Source organism: Lasioglossum baleicum, chromosome 3 (assembly GCF_051020765.1).
Source record: "Lasioglossum baleicum chromosome 3, iyLasBale1, whole genome shotgun sequence".
NCBI classification, from domain to species: domain Eukaryota; kingdom Metazoa; phylum Arthropoda; class Insecta; order Hymenoptera; family Halictidae; genus Lasioglossum; species Lasioglossum baleicum.
The window spans coordinates 3723288-3743384 of NC_134931.1; the positions used below are offsets into that span (position 1 = coordinate 3723288).

The 20097-nt window shown below is 46.9% G+C and overlaps 1 protein-coding gene across 2 annotated transcripts; it reads left to right on the plus strand.

The window, feature by feature from the left end:
- Nucleotides 1-2974: 2974 nt before the first annotated feature.
- Nucleotides 2975-18694, plus strand: Ich (zinc finger protein ichor). 2 transcript variants are annotated; one of them, XR_013011915.1, is made up of 2 exons: nt 2975-4343; nt 12861-13003. XR_013011915.1 is itself a non-coding variant. In XM_076447807.1 (2 exons), the coding sequence occupies exons 1-2, from the start codon at nt 10629-10631 to the stop codon at nt 15362-15364; spliced, it is 2556 nt and encodes an 851-aa protein (XP_076303922.1). In that variant the 5' UTR covers nt 7389-10628; the 3' UTR covers nt 15365-18694. The 2 variants fall into 2 exon arrangements, 1 of the variants encoding a protein (XP_076303922.1); XM_076447807.1 differs by lacking the exon at nt 2975-4343 and adding an exon at nt 7389-10680 and having other exon boundaries at nt 12861-18694.
- The last annotated feature ends 1403 nt before the right edge of the window (nt 18695-20097 follow it).

The following is a 20097-nucleotide window of genomic DNA, read 5'->3' on the forward strand; positions in this document are numbered from 1 at the left end:
TTTTGGTCCGCCATTTTGTGCCACTTTCGAACAATACAATTAGCATTCGCGGGCCGTTAATATTCCTAGAAGAACACTATCATTTCGATTTCATTTTAATTTCGTCTCGAGTAGCTTAATCCATAAAAATGTCTATTTTTATAAATAATTATAATTTGCGTTATAAACTCGCGTTTCCTTGCTCTTGTAAAATGTAAAATGCATTTCATGCATTTATGAAATGAAAGCCAATTTCCGACCATTTCGAATAAGTTTTTATAACATTTTGTTCTATACGATCTGTTGCGATTTCTCAGGCAACTTAAAGATCCCATGCTCGTAGAATTTCTGATTTTTATTATGATTTATAAATTAAATATTTTGTGGTGTGAACAGTAAAGAGACTGTTAGCCACGGAACACTGTAAAAAGGAACGTGATCAAAAGAAATTGTACGAAATAGAGTAATGTGAAGACTCTAGCGTTTATTTATAAATGTATTCATAGTACAATAAATGTTGATTTGAAATGTCAACCAGTTTGTTACAGAGCTCGCACGTTTCACGATAATGAAACGAATGCAGTAATCGGTGATCGGAGACTGTGAAGAGACTGTTAGACATGGAATAGTGTAAAAAGGAACGTGAACAAAAGAAATTGTTCGAAATAGAGTAGTGTGAAGAAGGGTGGGTGCGCTTGCATGCGGTTTTACGCGTTTCTCTGACCATTCGCTTGTTGCTGGCGCGTGTAGGTGTTCGTTGATGTGCCCGGTGAAGGTAAAAATTGCGAAATTTCTCGTCTATGCCAATTAAATTCAAAACTCGGACACAGACGCGCCGTCGTAAGAACGAAATTCCACGTTGGCCAATTGCCGATGGCACGCGCACACACACAGATACACTTGCTGCCGTTATTATCCACGAATTTATCGATCTTTCCATTGCTTTCCGGCGAAACACGAATGTATCGGTTTATCATTACTAGACACAATTATCTGAAATGGATAATACTTTGGATCTTGAAGGTTTCAAGTATTGTTACTTTATAGCAAGGAAAGTTCTCCAAAATGTTGGACTTCGAAAATTGACTTTTGTCCAGCAAAATGGCGTTCTCGGACCATTGTGCGTTGCTGGTCTACTCGTCGCTCGTTTCTCTGAAGAAGACTTTTCTCGTGCTGGGGCTGCATCTTTGATTTGAACAACAATCTTATTACTAGACTGCGTATCGTTACGCAAAGTAAAAATTGTCTGCATCGATTGCAAGACATAGAAACTAAATTGAATGTTATTACTTCTTTTAATGATTTTAATAGAGGATAAATTGTATATTGACATCTTCAATTTTCTAAATTTTTCAACAATTTCGAATTTCATCTACTCAATTTTGCTATAAATACATAAAGATCCGCAGTCTAATCATTACAATTATCATTACGACCGGGATACTACCGTCGAAAGCGTCGTCTCGCTCGAATCGTTGTTTGAAGGTACCTCGCGACTTAATTATTATACTTATCGATTGTCACGGTTTCGATGCGTGGCGTGTGAGTAAACTGGACTTGGTCATTGTTCCAATGATAATTTATTACTAGACTGGCCAGAAATGGCCATTGGTCAAATGATTATTTATTACTAGATCTCTATGCGAAATAAAAATGTTTTGCATTGATTGTGGGAAGCAGAAATAGCATGCACATTGATTCAACCATTAATGACTTTGTTACGTTAAAAGCAACATTACAAGGTTCTTGAATTTTTTTAAATCTTTTACTGTGTTTTACATTTCACCCAAACAATTTCTTCATAAATGCAAAGCTATTTATTAGCTTTTGCCTCGTATCATAATATCAAGTGAGATTTGTGATGCAGGTTTGCCACACAATAGATTGAATATGGTTGTTATTCGTTTGGTTTACAATTGGTATAAAATTCTACATATTTTTAATAAAATCAGAATTAAAATCAGAATAACAGATTTTGTTAGTAAGCATTAGACTGCGGATCTTTATGCGTTTATAACAAAATTGAGTAGTTGAAATTCAAAATTGTTGAAAAATTAAAAAAATTGAGAACGTCAACGTACGATTTCTCCTTTGTTAAAATCATTAAGGGAAGAAATGACATTTAATTTAGTTTCTATTTTTTGCAATCGATGCAGACAGTATTTATTTTGCATGAAGATCCGCAGTCTAGTAATCATATTAACAGTAAACCTACCGAGCACTAAAAGCGACTAAAATCTCTTTACAAAAATTGCAAGGCTCTATTTAATTAATTAATTATTTATTTATTAATGCCGTAAACCTAGTTTGGTTTATATAGCATACATTATTATGACACAATACAAAAAAATAGAGAAGTATATAACATAGTATGTATAAAGTGGAATTATGTAGTATAAACGTTAGGCGCTAAATCCTAATCTTACACATTTTTTGATATAGTTAAAAATAAACATTAGCGCTGTAATATCTCGTACGCTTAGAAAAAAATTAATAGTGTAGGGAGGATAGTGTTTACGATTGAGATGCGGGTCAAACAGGTGTTCTCGTTCTTTTAAATTCCGTGCAATTTTTATTACAATATGTGCCTGAATCAATTTTCATGTAACCAACTTCATAGTTTCAATACTTGTGAAATAAAAATTCTATAAAACCGGTCATTTGACCGGCAGTGGTAGGTTTAGTGTTAATCATCGATTCCACCTTTGCGGAAGTCCCGCTGGAGGAGTATCGCAGTTTGGCAGCGAGTGTTCGTTCGAGGAGCCGGGAAAACACTTTCCGGCGGTGGTCCTGGTGGCGTATCGTGATTACAATACGCTTGCGATGTGGAGGGAACCGGGTGGACGGTGATTTAACACCGATGGTGGAGGATGCTTCGAAACGGCAAGGTGGTGGAAGAAGAGCAAGGCACGGGAGGTGGTGGACTACGGAGGAAGTGGAGTCGGCTCGAGTTTTAGGTGGGGGGTCCACGGTCCCCCCCGGCTCAATACGCAAGGAGGCTTCTCGAAGTAGGGGCCCCTGTCGGTCGGTACAGCGTAAGGCCCCTCGCAGTAAGGGCCCACAGGCCATCCAGTTCGTTTCTTCCTCGCCTACTTTTAGGAATTAGTCGCATCTCGTCCGGCGCCAGGCGAGCCGAGGCCTCTTCCCTGCTCGTGTCAGATCCACGCAAGGCCTCCCACCTCTTTCTTCTTTTTCTCTCTCTCTCTCTCTCTTCTCTCTCCTCTCACACTCTCTTTTCTCACTCACTCCACTCCACTCCACTCTCTCTCTCTCTCTTTCTCTATCTCTCTCTCCTTTCGACGTTGTCGACGGCGAACGTCGCCTCCGATCAAAATTCACAAGAGACAGAGGATAAGAGTGTGCGCGCAAAGAAGTTCGTGCCCCGAAAGGAACAACAGGACGAAAGCAACGTACAACAACAACTACGTAACGTGAAAAGAGAGCTCGTAGAAGTCTCGATCGCGATAGTGACCAACGATTGTTTCGTGTTCTCCACGCGAAATTGGAGTCAGCTGTCATCGGATCCTGACGCGCCTTGTCGATTCTTGTGGAGCGAGGATCAACGACTAATTCATCTGAAGAAGAAGAAGAGGAAGAAGAAGAAGAAGAGGTCGCGAAAAGAGAGGAGTCCACGGCCAATGAAGAACACCGGGAGGCTGATGTGCTGTCGACAGTGCTCGAGGAGGCAAGGAAGGAGATTCTGGGCAAGGTCAAGGACCCTGTCCCGCGGGAATTCCTCTTCCTGATCTACGGCGGATCGATCACCGATCCCGCGACGTTCGACCGTGTGGAAGGACGTGTCGTGTCTGGGCTGTTCGAAGGAAAACGGTGTGCGCGCGCGAACAGGAGGCACAGCGACAAGCAGAAGAAACGGAAGGCTGCAGTGAAAGTTTTGTGGTCCTCACCTGGCTTCCGGTTTTCTCGGGGAATTAGACGCGCTCGTTAATTGTCCCTGATAACGACGATCAACGAATCAGTGTACGTTTTGGGACCGACTTTACACGCACAGACAGTGACGGACCGGACACTGTTGTTGCCATTCGCGTGACAGCTTGCGCGTCTTCCTTTCTGTTCGCGAAAATACGTTCATCGTCGACGGAATTACTCGGTTCGTCCAATTCCGTTCGTTGCCCGTTTCTCGCCCCTGTCTCCGAGTGAGAGGTGAAGTCTTGTAATTGAAACGCGAAAAACGACAAGAGAATAACGAGGAAAAAAATCGAAAAAAAAGTGATCATTGATAAATACGGTTGTCAACGAAGCCAGGATCCAGCGGGTGAACAGTGTGTCTCGTTCTGTGGATAGATTTACAAGAGGAGGTCCTGAGGACATCAACAATTCCACTCTGGATACCACGCTGCTCATATGTAAGTTGACCAAACACACCGACACAGCCTTTCCTTTTTACCTTTCTCTCGATCTTTCGAGTCGCTTCTCGAGCCGTTTTACAACACGCCCCGACGACGGTTAATTATGCAAAGAGATTTTCAACATTACCGAAAATCGGGGGAGGTGAACGTTATCCTGGTGTTCTCGCGGGCTTCGCGTGAATATGTTCGGCCGATTATATAACGGGGCCCAAAAGAATTCGTAAACGGCGCGCGATAATCCGCGCAATATGGCCGCGGCGATAATTAACGGTCCCCGGTTGTCCGACGAATTCGCGGGACGTCGTTTCGCGCGAATCGTCGCGTCGCGACGCGATTTTTACGAATCGATTCCTGCTCAGAATTTCTTGTACCACATACGTCACTCGAGTTACCACGCTTTCTAACGATAGAACCCGTGTCTCGTATTCACGATCGAAGTCGCGAATTCCGGCCGACTTTTTTTCTCTTCCTCTCTCTCTTTCTCTCTCTCGCTCTGTCTTTTAACTGTCGCGAAGAAATTTAACGATACCCCGATCGCATAGGAAATACGAATCGGCCTCGCGGCGCTGGCCGTCCTTGGCCTTTCGCAACGCTATCGTAGGGAAGGTCAGGCCTACTCGTTTTCCGGAACCGAAGAAAAGCCATCAGACTGCTTTGCTGGCCTGATAAAACCGCGGGGTCACCTGCAGACCCTGGTTCTTCGTTCTCTGAATTTAATTCGTCGAATTAAACGTGCCTCTGCTAAACAGCCAGCCCTCCTCAACATAAATCGACCACTAAGAAACATTTAGAAGTTACAGTACATCAATAATTCGTAGACATATTTGATCAAGTTTGCAAACCGTGTTATAGCTACTTTTCGACAAAAACTTGTCACACGAACGAGAATTGCCTCGCGCTTCCTAATTCGAACTGGAAATATATGTGCCGATAATTACGGGAGATTTCTGGTTTCGAGATACTTCAAGGAAAAGGATGTTAACGCTAAATGAATTCCATATAATGTTGAAATAACGAGCACTATCTGGCGGTTCATTTTTCACAATATCGTAAGGATTACTGATGAACTCATTTTTTCATAATTATGGGCACATTGTATAAGGAGTTTCCAAGAGAGTCTGGATATTCCCTGGACACGTTCTCGACTTGTTTCGTTGATATTCCGATCGGTGAATAAACAGTCGGAAGCATCCTGATCCCTCGGATCGCGAGAGGCCGCTCGCAACGTGTCAGTGGAACCTGGCACTAAAACCTAACAGTTAGTAACGGGTACTGGTAACCGTGTCATAAAGGAGGATTCTTCGTGGCACGGAAGCATTTCGGTATTTCGGACCACGCGTATTAATGGACACGACTCGCGATCCCGGAGCCATAAGCTTCGCTCCAGAAGTACGGTCGAATTTTTTCGCCGAACCGTTGTATGTTCGGCAGACGACTTTCTATCCGCTCGCGCGTGCGCGGGGAGGGGAGGGGGAGAAAAAGATACGTCTAACGAAATTGCACCATGAATGGGACCATATATTTCGAGTTAGGAAACCCGGGGGAGCACGCGATGGGTGTCAAAGTCGTTGGCCCGTTGAATAATAACGAGCGTAATTTTCCGCGGAATATTTATTCGATGAGGATCAGCGGACGACGACGTCTGCGCACGGGTGTCGCAACGGTGGCTCGCGAGGTTCTCGCCGTTTCGCGAACAACAAATCACACCGGTGTCCAGGCATCGTTCTGGGCCATTTCTTGTCTAGTAAATTTCAGTCCCCGTTCGGCGAGGTCGGTTATAAATCCGCGATGGCGGCGATCAATTATCAACCGCGACGGATGCAACTGGCATTGTTCGCGTCGTCTGCGATAACCGGGAAGGAAGAAGCCGAAAACACTATATCGATGTATCAAAATTATTCAAGAAAGAAGAAGAAATTTTCATTTTGCATCATTTTATTTCGAACGATTCCGAACGACTCCGTTGCATTGAAAATGAACTTGGAAATCATATAAAAATTGGATTACGTCCCTGAGAGTAGCAGGTTCGTGACGAAAGTCAGCGTTGCTTTTGGACAATATTTGCAGAAGTTCCAAGCGAAGTTCCCTCTGAAATGGAGGCCTGCAGATCTGTCGGCAACCTTGCCTTTAACCTCGGCGGATATTTGGTGGCTAAGGTGAAACGATTTTCACTGAGCGTTCCCATTACGGCGTGCGCGCGTGTGCCGCTGAAAACCCATACGTCTTGTCGGTGGTTCTTTGACATTTAGAAGCGGAGTCGACTATTAGGTATTCGGGTATCGGCCGAGGAGGACGCAGCCTTAGAGGACTACGGCGGTCGACGGAGACGGAGGTTGCTCGGTTCGCGGTGAAATTTCTCCGGAGCGACTTCCTTAGCCGTCGCGAGTGGGGAATCGACGTGTTGCCTGCGAGGTTGTAGACATCTTGCGAGGCGGTTCGTTGCTCTTCCATGCCAATTCACGATTGGCTCGAGAGCCGGAGCCAGTGTCAGTGTCAGTACGCCGATTTCTCGTCGGCCGTCGCATTTTTCGGAGGCTTTCTGCGCCTCGTAGCCGAGGACTCTGGGAGTCTCGGCTCGTTCATTTCTCTATAAACTATTCGCAATTATCCTCGCGTGATCGTGCGCTCGATCGAGCGGAAATGGCGGCCGGAAGCTGCTTCCTTATGTACCCTTTTTCTTTTTCCTCTCTCTCTTTCTCTCTCTGGGGGGAATTTTAATAAACCGACGATTTCCGTTTTACGAAACGGGAATGACTTGAAGTATCGACAGGTGGGGGAGGGCATTTCTTCGGGGAACCAGGATGCGTGTTGATTATTCGCGTCGGAGGAAGAACGAGAGCTTAGTAGTCTCCGCGAGAGAGGCGGAATCGCGCGAGATGCTGAAAGGGAATGCGGGAGAGACGAGGAAAGAGGCGGCCGGTAGAGCGAGAGAAGGAGGAAAACGGCGAAGAGAGAAGGACGAGAGAATAACAGTGTGGTGGGGTATTCCCAGTGGTATCGCGCGGTGGCTGAAGAGTAGGTCAGTGTACCACATTAACCGGTATTCCAGCCGGAGTAGGGGGGCTTCCGACTCGTCAGTTCCGCAAGCGCCTATAGATACTCCGGGGCTCCGTCCACGGTCGCGTCCATGCTCGCCTCGCTTTTGATCGACGAACATAACTGCTTTGTTCGGTTGCATGTTCGAATACCGGTACTTTACCGGACTCGTTTAGCTGCACGCTCTCTCGTCGAACACCTCCGGGACGGTCCATCAGAATTTTCGACGAAATCTGAGCGCGACCCGGCGAAACTCTCGGAAACAAGCGTGCATACGCGAGTTTGACGAAAGATGAATATCAGTAGGCTTCTCTCGGCAAAGATGACGCACGAGATTGTCCTCTTTTTGGCATTTTCCTCTCTTCGAATTCGGAACCCGTTCTCTCTATCTCTGTTGATCGTTCGCCCCTCTGCCCCGCGTGTGCTACCTTCACCACCTCGCCCTCGTCTTCTTTAACCTTTACCTTAATGGTTGCCGCACTTTCTCCGTTGCCAGCGCGGTGCCAGGTTCCCTCGCGTACGTTCCGCACACACCTATGAGCTACGACGCATTTTGATGTCGGCGTTCAGGCAAATACCGGAGCAGCCCGAATTTCTCCGAGCCTGGATCTTCCGCGTCGATTGACTCTTGATCGACGCGCCGCAGCAACATTGTGCCGGCTTCCCGGCGCTGATCTACTTTCCTCGGACCACGGCTGATCTAACGTTTACGCACGAAACAAAAATTTCCTGGTCTCTACTCGTAGTCTCCGTACAATTAAATACGCATTTCCGTGCACCGTCTGGCCCGGTCGCTCATAGAATTCCGTTTAACGGAATATTAACGAGTCGTTACGGGAGCTATGAGTCAAACGCGAAGCATTTACGCGAAGAATGCGAAGTGCCCCGTACGCTATCGCTTGCCCTGGCGTTGAAATCTCCGATTTCCATAGGCGCGCGATACATCGATCACTCGCAGCTCCTCGAGTAAGCTGGGGATATTTCACGAGTTCCGGATAGCTCCGAAAGGAAAGTAATCGCGGTCTCCCGGGCCCACATAATGACGCGCTAATCGTCGAACGAGTACTAATGAAGCCGCTAAATATAACCGCGTGTACCGCTACGAGAGATAAGAGATAGTACCCTCATTTGATGTATTTGCCTTTGAAGCCGTATTAACGCGAAAGTCGACGCCGAGACTGTCTGATCGGCTCCGTTGTCTCTGTCCTGCATTTCTCGCCGATGGAATCCGGTGGCGAGACTTCCACCGGTCGACCAAACAGTTTCTCGAAACACTGCGATCCCTTATCGCGGGAGGTTCGATTTCCCCTGCGTAGATTCGCAGAGTTTCCTCCGGGAAATGGTCCGGAGAGAGACAAGATCGTTCCGGATGATGCGGGACGGCTACCCGGGCCCGATTACCATAAAATTTTGTCCGCGTTAAAAAGCGAAAGAACTGGGTCGACCTCGTAAATTCGCCGGAGCGACAGGCATACACCGGGGAATTCGTCATTCATGTCCGATGCGGAAGCGTGGAAGTGAATTTCACGTTTACTCGTGTTTCTGGTTTTACATGTCGCGGAGAGAGGAACCGTGTGTGTCTGTGTATACGTGCGCGCGCGCGCGCGAACGAGCCTTGTTTCTGTCAAGAAGGAGAGACGCGTGTTGGCTGTTTCGAAGCGGAGCGGATCGGAGCGGATCGGATCGGAGCCGAGGCGCGAGTGTGACTCGTTTCCCATATGTGGGTCACCGTGGGGAACCGCGATTCGCACGCGCCATTTTTCGCAACGAAAAGGAAAGCCATGGCTTACGCGCCTAGCAAAATCCCGACTGGTTTTGCGTAGGCCTCCTCGCCGTCGAGCGCAACGCGTAACGGTGCTTCGACCTACATCCGTTCCCCACTATACACGCACGCGTTTCAGATATAGTTTAACCGGGTATAGTGGCGCGAACAAGTGCGCTCGTCTCACGTGACGACGCACGTTCCTCTGATCCGGTGCGGTTCGCGAGAAACCCGAATTCCCAACAACGTTCTCGGAGAAGCTGTGTATCGAGAGCCGAGTCTCCTCGAAGAGGACGCCGAGCGCAGTCCGTCGCGTTGCAGGCTGTTCGGCGTCCTCTTCGGGGAAGACGAGTCCCGGCAAACGCTGTTATGTTCCCAGTGGTAACCCTATGAAATTCGGTTCGCTTGCCGAGCCGACAAAAGTGGGTCGGCACGGAAACCAGCGGGCTCGCACGCGCCATTTTTCACAACGAAAAGGAAAGCCATGTGAGCAAAATCTAGCCGATTTGCGTAGGCTTCGACCGTGCAGCGGGCTGTAACGGTGATTCGGCCTACTTCGTCCCCCACTATACGTGAGCGCGATCGCGGTATAGTTTCGGCGTATAGTCACGGGCACAAGTGGCGGCGGCGGCGGCGGGCAGACGCTGGGACCAACGATGCAGGTCCTTGTTGCCCGCCCCCTCTCCTCTCCCTCGGTACACGTGCACCGATGCCCATTTCATTTGGACGTGCCACCACGTGTGGTACGCACACGATTGACACTCGTCCATCGTCCTCCTTCCGATCCACGAGGAGGAACGTCGTCAGGACATTAATCTCCCCACGATCGTCGAAGATCGTGGACATCGAGCGGAGAGCCTGCCCGTTCGAAAGTCGAAATATTATAATCGAATTTCTTGTCCACTGAGAGAATCCCCCTCCGTCTTCTTAGTCTCGCGAGAGCTCGGGTGTCGTTTAAATAATTCAACGGTCGTCCGAGCTACCGATCCGTCCAGCTGGTAATTTAACGAGAGGCTGAAACGTGTCAAAGAGATACGCGCGACGGAACCGCCGCTACGAGGTGGGCAGCACCGTAAACCTGGATGGCCTCGTGCAAATCGATACGGCCGAATTGATCGCGTCCCGCGGATACCCGGTGATCCCATTGATAAGTGGCTCATCGAGACATTGTCGTAGGCCCGAAAAAGTGGGACCGATGCGCGGCGCGAGCTAGCCCCTCGCGCTCGGCTCAGCGGTGGCTGGGGACTCTCTCGCGTTTGCTCGGGTCCCGGCTCCGTCTGAGTCCACGCCACTGGATAACGGTACCCGGCGAACACGTCACGGCTCGACGAGAGACCCCCTGTCCTCCCTGTCGGGCCTCGAGGTGGGGACCTCCAACGCTTGTCTACCGTCCGCTTGGCAATCGACAAGGACGGGCTCTAACCGACGACAAGGACGGACGTGGCGTGTTCGAGTGAACCCTGTGTGGGGCAGAGAGAAGGAGGATGGCGAGAGGAGGGAAACGAGGCAGCCTCGTGGTGGACAGCCGGACCATACGTATGTGCTTACCATTTGCATGATTCCCATGGTGTGCCCGCAGGACGGCCACGCGGATGTGTCAATCCCCCAGGGAGATCGAGCAATCGCGCGCTTTTCTTTCCTGGCGGCTTTTTCGTCGCCGGATGCGGCGATCGACTCTCGATCGGATGCTCCTGTAAAACGGGCCCTCTTTTGTCCCGATCGGCTCGGAGAAACTCTTGCCGGTTATCGATGAAAATGGTCAACCTTTTCGGTCACACTCGCGAAAGCCCCGACAGATCCTTAGGCTGTTACCGCAGCTCCGATCGTTCGACTTTCGTTGGATCCGTTTTCCTGCTAACTGGCTATGGTTTATTACGCGTGCGATGAATTCCGTTGAAAATTTCTACACTCGGATATCGGATGCTCCTGTGAATCGGGCCCTCTTTTGTCCCGATCGGCTCGGAGAAACTCTTGCCGGTTATCGATGAAAATGGTCAACCTTTTCGGTCACACTCGCGAAAGCCCCGAGAGATCCTTAGGCTGTTACCGCAGCTCCGATCGTTCGACTTTTGTTGGATCCTTTTTCCTGCTAACTGGTCATGGTTTATAACGCTCGCGAGCGCGTGTGCGCCATGAATTCCGTTGAAAGTTTCTACACCCGGAGATCGGCGTACATTCCACGGCCCACCTGTGTTTTCTTGAATGAACGTGTTCCTTCAACTCTTGACTCTTCTTCTTTTTTCATTTTTCCTTCGTGTTCGTTCTATTCGTTTTCTCGGCGAGCGTCCTTCTTTTTCCCTGGTCTACAAGCGTCGCGATGATGCCTCGCTATTTGCAACACGAAAATGTATTTTTAAACGTGGCAATTTGGTTGGTCGAGTGTACCCGACCGTGGCTGGCTAGCGTGCCACTAACCTAGTTAGCGGGAGCAAGTCCCTTTCTTCTCGAGAGAAGTGGTATCTGCCTACTTAACTTCATGATACACGATCATATACATGTGTATTTGTACGCGCATTGTATACAGACCGCGAGCGCGTGTGTGCGCGTCTCCGATAGTCGCAAAAGTATCGTTTATAATATGCGCGTTCACACGCACGATTTGATATCAGCGCGGCCCGACAAGAGGCGAGCGAACCTATACACGTGAACGAACCATTGTCGGTCCCGTTCGCGGGGAACGTGGGACTTCGATACCATCGAGCGTAGGTGAAAATGGACCTACTTTGAAAACTAGGACCATAGCTCGTCGTACGTTAAACTTCATCACACGGAAACGTTCACTTCTCCGATGGCTTACACACAATGATTTGCGTACAATTATATTCTCGATCGTTATTCCGGTATTTGTTGCGTGTTCAACTTCAGCAAATGGAAACGTGCTTCTCTCGAAACCTCCGAGCTTCCGGGTGGAAAATGTTTGAACAGTCACCGTTGGAAATAGACAGCGGATTTTATGCATTTGTGACAAAAATGACTAGGTGTCATTCAAAACAGTGAAAACATTAGAAGAATTTCGAAATACTGTTATACTATTTTCAACCTATTAAACATATTAAGAAAGAAACTAAAGCTCGGGCAGAAAATTTTCATTTTGCATAAAGATCCGCTGTCGAGTCAGAAATATACTTCCCTGAATGCTGAACGACTAGGGTAAAGGTACAAGTTACAGGATGTTTAGCGACGACTTGGAAGTTTTTCATTAATTCGAAGGCATTCTGTAATTTATTTTGCATTGTCTCTGATAAACGATCGATTGTCCACCTTTTCTCGGTGTCGTCAAATTTTTCTGGACCATTCTGTTGGAAAGCGAAAGAAATATTAACGAAGTTTTGGTCCTATTTACCGGACGCAACAAAATTTCTGATAACAAATTAATTAATTAATTTTTTTTGTTATGCCACAGCTCAATAAAATCACTCATTTATTACCCTCTGGTGTATCACAGTCTGTTAGCAGTTTTATAACTTATGTTATATTATGGAAACATGTATTTTATTTTTAAAAACAAAGTACTACTGATAGGTACTTCATGTTATTTTTATTAATTTCTAAAAAGTTTCGTGTCCGACAATCAGGTGGGGCACAGTAACTGGTACCTTTACCCTATGAACTTCTGAGGAATATGTTTGGAAAGTGATGTTCGGTAACTGTTCCCCTGACACTTGCATTTTCGAATCAACGGGACCGTTTTCCAAGATCGCAATTTTCTGTTGCAGGTCCTCGCGGCGCCGTTGGCGGTTGCAGCACCCCCGGCAGTAGAGTGGATCCCTGGTGGAATCCTGGTCCCCTCTTCCCCTCGACCCCTGGGCCCCCAAGGATCGACGAGGGGGCACCGGACAACGGGAACGGTGGTTATCAGTTCTGCAACCCGGGTAACCGTAACACGAGCAGCCCGTCGCAGCAGTCCCAGCAACAGCAGCAGCAGCAGCACCACCACCACCACCACCATCATTCGAATCAACAACGGCAGCAGTCGTCGCATCACCAGCCGAATCAGTCGAACGGCTCGAGGAACGTGTGCACGAGCTACGGGATCGCCTCGACTGCGTCCTCTTCGTGCTCGCCGTCGAGCCTCGGCCACGTGGCGACGGTAGCGCGTGGAGCTAATGCCGTAGGTTCGTCGACGAGCGCGTACGGCATCGCTTCAGCATCCCCGGAGCCTTCATCGGCTAGCAATCTGATCCTGTCGGCGTTGTTGACGACCACGTCTTCGAGCAACAGCATCCGAGCCGCTCCGGTTAGCACCGGGCATAGCAACAACGCGTTGACGACGTCCCTGAGCTCATCGAACGCGAGGAGCATCGGCCACGGAGGTTTATCGTCGGCTGACTCGTTGAACGGCATCTTATCGTCGCTAAACGTGCGGATCAAGACGGAGGAGTATTCGGAGATCCGACCAGAGGAGCGAAGAGCGGCAAATCCGACGACCCTTTCATCATCGTCTTCATCATTGTCTTCGTCCTCTGCATCCGCGTTCAACGCCTCCCTTTTAAGCTCCCTGTTGTCGACGTCGCGAATCTCGTCGGGCCATTGCCGGAGCGACGGCGACGAGGACATCCTCTCGAGGTCCTGCATCAAGCTCGAGTATCCGTCCACGGATACCCAACAGAGCCAAGAACCGTCGCAGGAGGAGCGGACCGTGGTGCGCGCCATCAAGGTCGAGTATCCTCTCAGCCAATCGTCGCAGGACGTTCTGGATACCGAGGACGAGGAACTAACCGCCACGTCACCCTACGACATTATCAGCGGAAACCCCGGCGGCAGGTGTCTGCAGAAACAACAGCCGTCCGCCTGCGGTGGCAAGAGCCAAACGGCTTCGTTGGTGAAGAACGTGGTCGTGCCAAACTGTACGGGCGTAGTTTCACCGAACTCCGACATCGTGATCGACATGAAGTACGAGACTCAGTCCGGTCCGCCGGCGGCGCCGCCGCATTTAACATCATCGGGGGTCGAGCCACCCCATAGTAGTCAGGGAACAGGCATAGTTGTTGGAGGATCGCCAGCGGAGGTGGTCGGCGTGGACAGTTTGCTTCTGTCGCCATGGGGAGCGACCGGACCGGACTTCCTCGAGCCTCCGGATGTCAAGCAAACGGCAGCTGGTCTGCAGGATGCATGGGACACTATTCTCCTGAACTCGTCGGTCGGAGTTGCCTCGGCGCAATCTTTGGCAGAGTTGAAGCCTCTACCGCCGTTCACAGGCTACACGGGACACCTGAGCATCAACGGCATACCCGGCCACCACTATCACACGATAGCGTCGTCCGCGCAACGGCCTTCGTTACCATCCTCCTCCCCCACGTCGTCCTCGAACCAAGAGTACTACGAGTCGCCGGTGGTGTCCTCGAGCACGCCTTGCCCGCAGGGCAGCCAGAAGCAGCAACAGCAACAACACCATCAGCACCAACAGCAACAACAGCAGCAGCAGCACCATCATCACCAACAGCAGCAGCTACCGCAATCGACGCAACAGGTGGAATACGACATCGAAGATATCGCGGAGATCATTGGCTCGGCGATAGCGGACACCACGGTTCCCGGAGGCGGGAACGGAGCAGGCTCGGAGCACGATCCTGACGCGTCGCGCGACTGGATAGACATCGCCGAATGGATCGACACCGCCTGCTCACCGAAGGCTCAGGAAACCACATCGCCCAGCCCGTACTCGCAAATCTACGCAACAGCGACGCCCTCGAACCAGGCGCAACAACACGGCTCGACCTTGCAGAGTCTGTTGACGCACGGGTACGCGCCGCTGCTGAACGCCAGGTTACAAGCCGCGAACGCCGGCCTTCAAAACGCATCCTGCGGCGAGACACCATCCTCCACGAGTCCCTATCCACCTGTTAGCCCGCCGGGCAGAGTCTCGACCTCCTGCAGCCCGGACCACCTGTTGCACTCGTCGTTCGCGGCTCCCTCGCATCCGAGAAAGAGGTCGCGACCTACTCCCGGCTCGCAGAACCCCTCGAAGAAGAGCCCCGGCGCCGGAGCCACCGCGCTGCCTTACGGGACCGAGTCCGGTCTGATCGGCGGCAAGGAGAAGCCCGTTCATAGATGCTCCATCTGCAACCGGGGATTCCTGAACAAGAGCAACATCAAGGTCCACCTTAGAACCCACACCGGCGAGAAACCGTTCAGGTGCGAGGTCTGCGCCAAGGCGTTCCGACAGAAAGCGCATCTGATCAAGCACCAACAGATCCACAAGAGGATCGGCAGGGACTAGGCGAGGCAGGTGTCCCACTGTCTTGGGAGAATGGTTCGAATGTACCTAGACTACCGTAAGTACCTATGGCGAAACGCTACGGCGTCGATCCGAGAACGACCTGCCGACGACGTCGGTTGTGTCCGCGACGCTGGTCCAATCCTGAATAATGCCGTCCAGAGATATACGATGAATGCGACACGTGTCCCCAGGTGCAATAATGTCGAACGGTGGATCGAGGCTTTTGTAAATAGGTATGAAACCATCAGCTTGATCGCGCGGTTCTCCTCTACCGGCGCGGCGCCACGGATCACGAAACGATGAAACCGAGAAACGTATAGGAAAAGAGATGATACAGGAATTCCGTCGGGTGATGTGAGAATGATCTCTCGTGCTGTGTTATAACGACGACTCGAAGTGAGCGAAACCCACTGGTCACACGGTGTGTACATATACATATACGTATCCGATGATAACAGAGCACACGTACGCGCGGGTACGTGCGTATATATATATATATATATCTATATATACGTTAGTAGGAAAGCGAACGTTTTTATTGTTTAAAGAAGATGCGAGGAACAAGTACAGCGAAAGATAAAAAAAAGAGACGCATCTCGCGGAAGATCGTTGGAGAAACGGAGAGAGTATATATACATTCATTATGTATACATATACATAGCTAGGTGTAACATATAACTAAAAAAGAAAAAACGTAAACGGAAGTGACGAAAACTACGCGGAGGTGCGGCCGTGACGGCCGCGCTACGGATGTACCTAAGCTCTTCCAAATACGTTGTTTCAGTAGATTTCTATCGCTTGTTTCTTTTTATTTATAATGCTTTTATATTATATATTTTTCACGGTCTCATTGTCCGCAGTCCTTTTCTAGTTTCTTTGTTATTTATTTCCGTCCTATCCCCCGCCCCACCCCCCACCACAACCCCCGGTCCCATCCGTCCCTGTTTTCTTCTATTGGTTTATCTTTGTAAGATAGTCAATCGTCTGGCACTTTTTATTTAAGATTCTCTCCTTCTTTATTCCGAGTCCCCCCTCCCCTCCACCGTGTCCCTCCCCTTAACTCTTTAGTCTCCATATTAGCTTTTTGATCTTGGCGCACCGTATGTAACATGTACGACGACGTTCTTAGGATTGTTTAAGGATACCCCTCTCGAGGACGTGTCACGGGTTCCTCTCGATCGAGAGGAAAGGTTTCACCGACGACGAGAGCACGATGTACCTAGCTTGTCCAATCTCGTTTCCGAATCGTCGTCGTCGAGAAAAAATATAAACGGACGAACCGGACGAGAGCTTTCGACGAGTCGACCGGCGCAGGACGATCCGCTTTGTTTCTTAATTATATTTATCGTTCCAGTCCCGTGAATCGCAAATACTCAATCGACGATTGTTAATTTATTATTTCTCTCCCGATCGTCCTGCGTCATTCGACCGGCGAAGGCCTCGTCGAATCCTTGTGTTGCAATGGTGGCTGCTGCGGAAATTGTAATTTGTATAAAGTCAGAAAAATGTGGATTATTTAAAAGCTGATGTTCGATTAAAATGATTGTTACCGTAACGAGAAGTTGCCGTTTCGTTTCTCCGCTCCGTCGATCCCTCGAATCCTTCTCGCAAATCGATACAGACTGCGGAGTAGATAATCGATAGTATTGTTATCTGAAACAGTTTTTTAATGATTAAAGTCTTCTGTATTCTGGGAATTGCTAAAAATTCAAACGTCGCGTGAGAAAACACGTTCAAGTTGATGTGCATGGCGTAAAAACGATTACGTAAAATCCAAATGTTCTAGGTTTAGAGAATCTGTCCCTCGGTGTCAAATTGACACGGTGATAAAAGATCGATAAAATAACAAGTTATACAGTTACTTTTCGATGTCTCTTCATTCAAATTGACGGGTTAACATTTACGTGTTAGGATTTTCGATTGTGTGTTTCTCATGAAAAATATAAAAGTCAAGAAGTTTCGGACACAAATAACAGAACAGTATAAATTATTACTAGACTGCGGATCTTTATGCAAAGTAAAAATTGTCTGCATCGATTGCAAGAAATAGAAACTACATTGAACGTTATTTCTTCCCTTAATGATTTTAATAGAAGAGAAATTATATATTGACATCTTCAATTTATCAAATTTTTCAATGATTTTGAATTTCATCTACTCAATTTTGCTATAAATGCATAAAGATCCTCAGTTTACTTATTACTAGACTGTTGATCTTTACGCAAAATAAAAATGTTTCGCATTGAATGCGGGAAGCAGGAATAACATAAAAATTGATTTCGTCCCTTAACGACTTTGTGACATTCAAAGTTTCACCGTTAACATTTACTATTATCTTTATATTATATTTGGTCCAACCAATTTCCTGATAAATGCATAAAGATCCGCAGTCTACTTATTACTGTGGAAAAAGTGTGTCAAATTGACATTAAGATCAATTTCTTTGGGATCAAATTCTTTGACATAGGACGTCGGTCAAATTCTATTATTTTTTTCGTCAGTAAATACGTAAATTCTATACTCTACAGCTGAATTAATGCATAAACTGGAATTTTTGGAAATTGTTACATGCGGCGTCTACAACCACAGAATTATCGTCGCGAGCAACGAAGCTCGCCGATTTTCGTGGAAGCTTAATCGAAGCGGAACGCATCGACATTCGCGAGGTGAAAGTTAGCAAGTTTTCGTCCGAAATAAGCAGGCTGTAATACGACGGTAGTAAGACGACGAAACGTACCCTCCGCGCACTTATGGTCGCGTGTTCCGCGAATCCGGATCTCCTCTGACGCGTACGTGTTCGATTTCTTGCTTTTATTTCGCTCGAAGCGTGGCACCGAGCTCCACCGAGAGGCCGACGCCCGGATTCTGCGTTCGCTTGACGTAATGGTCGCGTTGTCTGTATCGATTTCTCGAAAACGGAACCCAAAAACGATTTACTTTTCACGGTTGCTCGACGATCAAAGCGGTCCCTTCATTTACGAGACGATCCTGTATATTTTAGCTGCCGGTTTTGCTATAATTTGTACATTGGAAATATTCAAACTTGAATAGTAGAAATTTGTTAGAACTGTCACGAATATTTGTGCCCATAATTATAAAAGTGGTCTAAGTAGAAATTAAGAAAAAAATGAGTTTATCGGTTATTTCACATCACATTATTTTAAACTAAATTAATTCGATGTAATTCTCATGATATTGTCAAAAATGTTATTTCAACATTATATGGAATTCATTTAGTGTGAATATCCTTTCCCTTGAAACTTGAAATATCTCGAAACAAGAAATATATCACTTCGATCACTTTCATCATTATGGGCACATTTGTAAATGTATGTATTTATTCAAAATTTTTTGGAATGAAAATTTTGCACCTAAAGTGCAATTTTTAGTATTGAATAAATGTTTTTCCAAAATTTCATTTGAAATTGAATAATTTTATTTGAATCATATAAAAATTACTCGTTACTCGATGCCCTAAAAAATCAAAAGTTTCGTCAAAGTCTCAGAATCTGCTTCTTTCATTTTTTCTAATAAAATGGATACTTACTTGTTGCAATATATATATATATATATATATTCCCTGTGACAATAACCCTCTTTTTTCTCAATTACGATTAACCGATTCTGTTTCTATAAGTTCGTGTACATTGTGATTGAATTAATTTGTCGATTCGGTTCTTTCTTATTAACTGTACTTAATTTTTCTATTGCATTTTCTTCTTTACTTACTGCGTCATTCCGAAGATGTTACATTGCTTCAGTATTACTGTCGCGTTTTTATTCTTCCTACTTTTGTAAAACATGTTTCGTTCGTATTGAATCGTTTTCGCGAGGAGGATAACGCCTACTTCGATTATCTCGTGCGATTTATAGTTCCTCCTGGTTGAGTCGAAGTCATTTACATGCAGCACGCGCTCGACTTCCGGTAAGTAATGATTGATATTTATTTCAGTCTTTTCTTTGAAGTTTTATATTTTATTCTATATTTTCTTTAAGTAATATATTTCTTGTTTCGCGACGAGGTGTGACGGTTAATATTAACATCTTTTCTTTCTCCCGAACGCACAGTTTTTTTTAAAAATTTGTTTTTTAATATTGCATTGTCATCCAGTTCTGACCTATGTTTAAAGTTTCAAGTCTCTAGCTGATCGGGAAGTGGTTTAAAATTCGATTAAAAGATTTGACGCATACAACAACGACACGGCAAGCTCATATAAACGTGGTCTCTCCTCCCACAGAATAGAATATCATTTTTTTTCTTTTTGTATTTTAGCATGAAGCAGAGTTTCAATTTAAAAATCTATCATAATTAAAATCTCATTTTTTAGTTATGTGTTTAAACAGTGTTTAAATTATTTTACAACCCCATTAAATTAGTTCTTTTTTACATGGGAACGGTTTAATCATTTTTACATTACTTCTTGTGGGAACGGTTGGTTTGGTATAAGTCCAAACATCAGGAACGGATTAAGGTCGTATACCGAGGTACCACTGTAATGTTGAAATAACAAGCACTAGTGGTTCATTTTCGGCAATGTCGTAAAAACTACATTGAATGAATTTAGTTTAAAATAATGTGATGTGAAATAACTCTATTTCGACTTAGACCACTTTCATAATTATGGTGATATACATAAAGAGTAGTTTGAAACGAGGGAAGACGTTTCACGCTTGTTTCTCATGGAAGTGGTCGAATCGAGCGGTGGTCAAAATTGATACAGTTTGTACGAGAA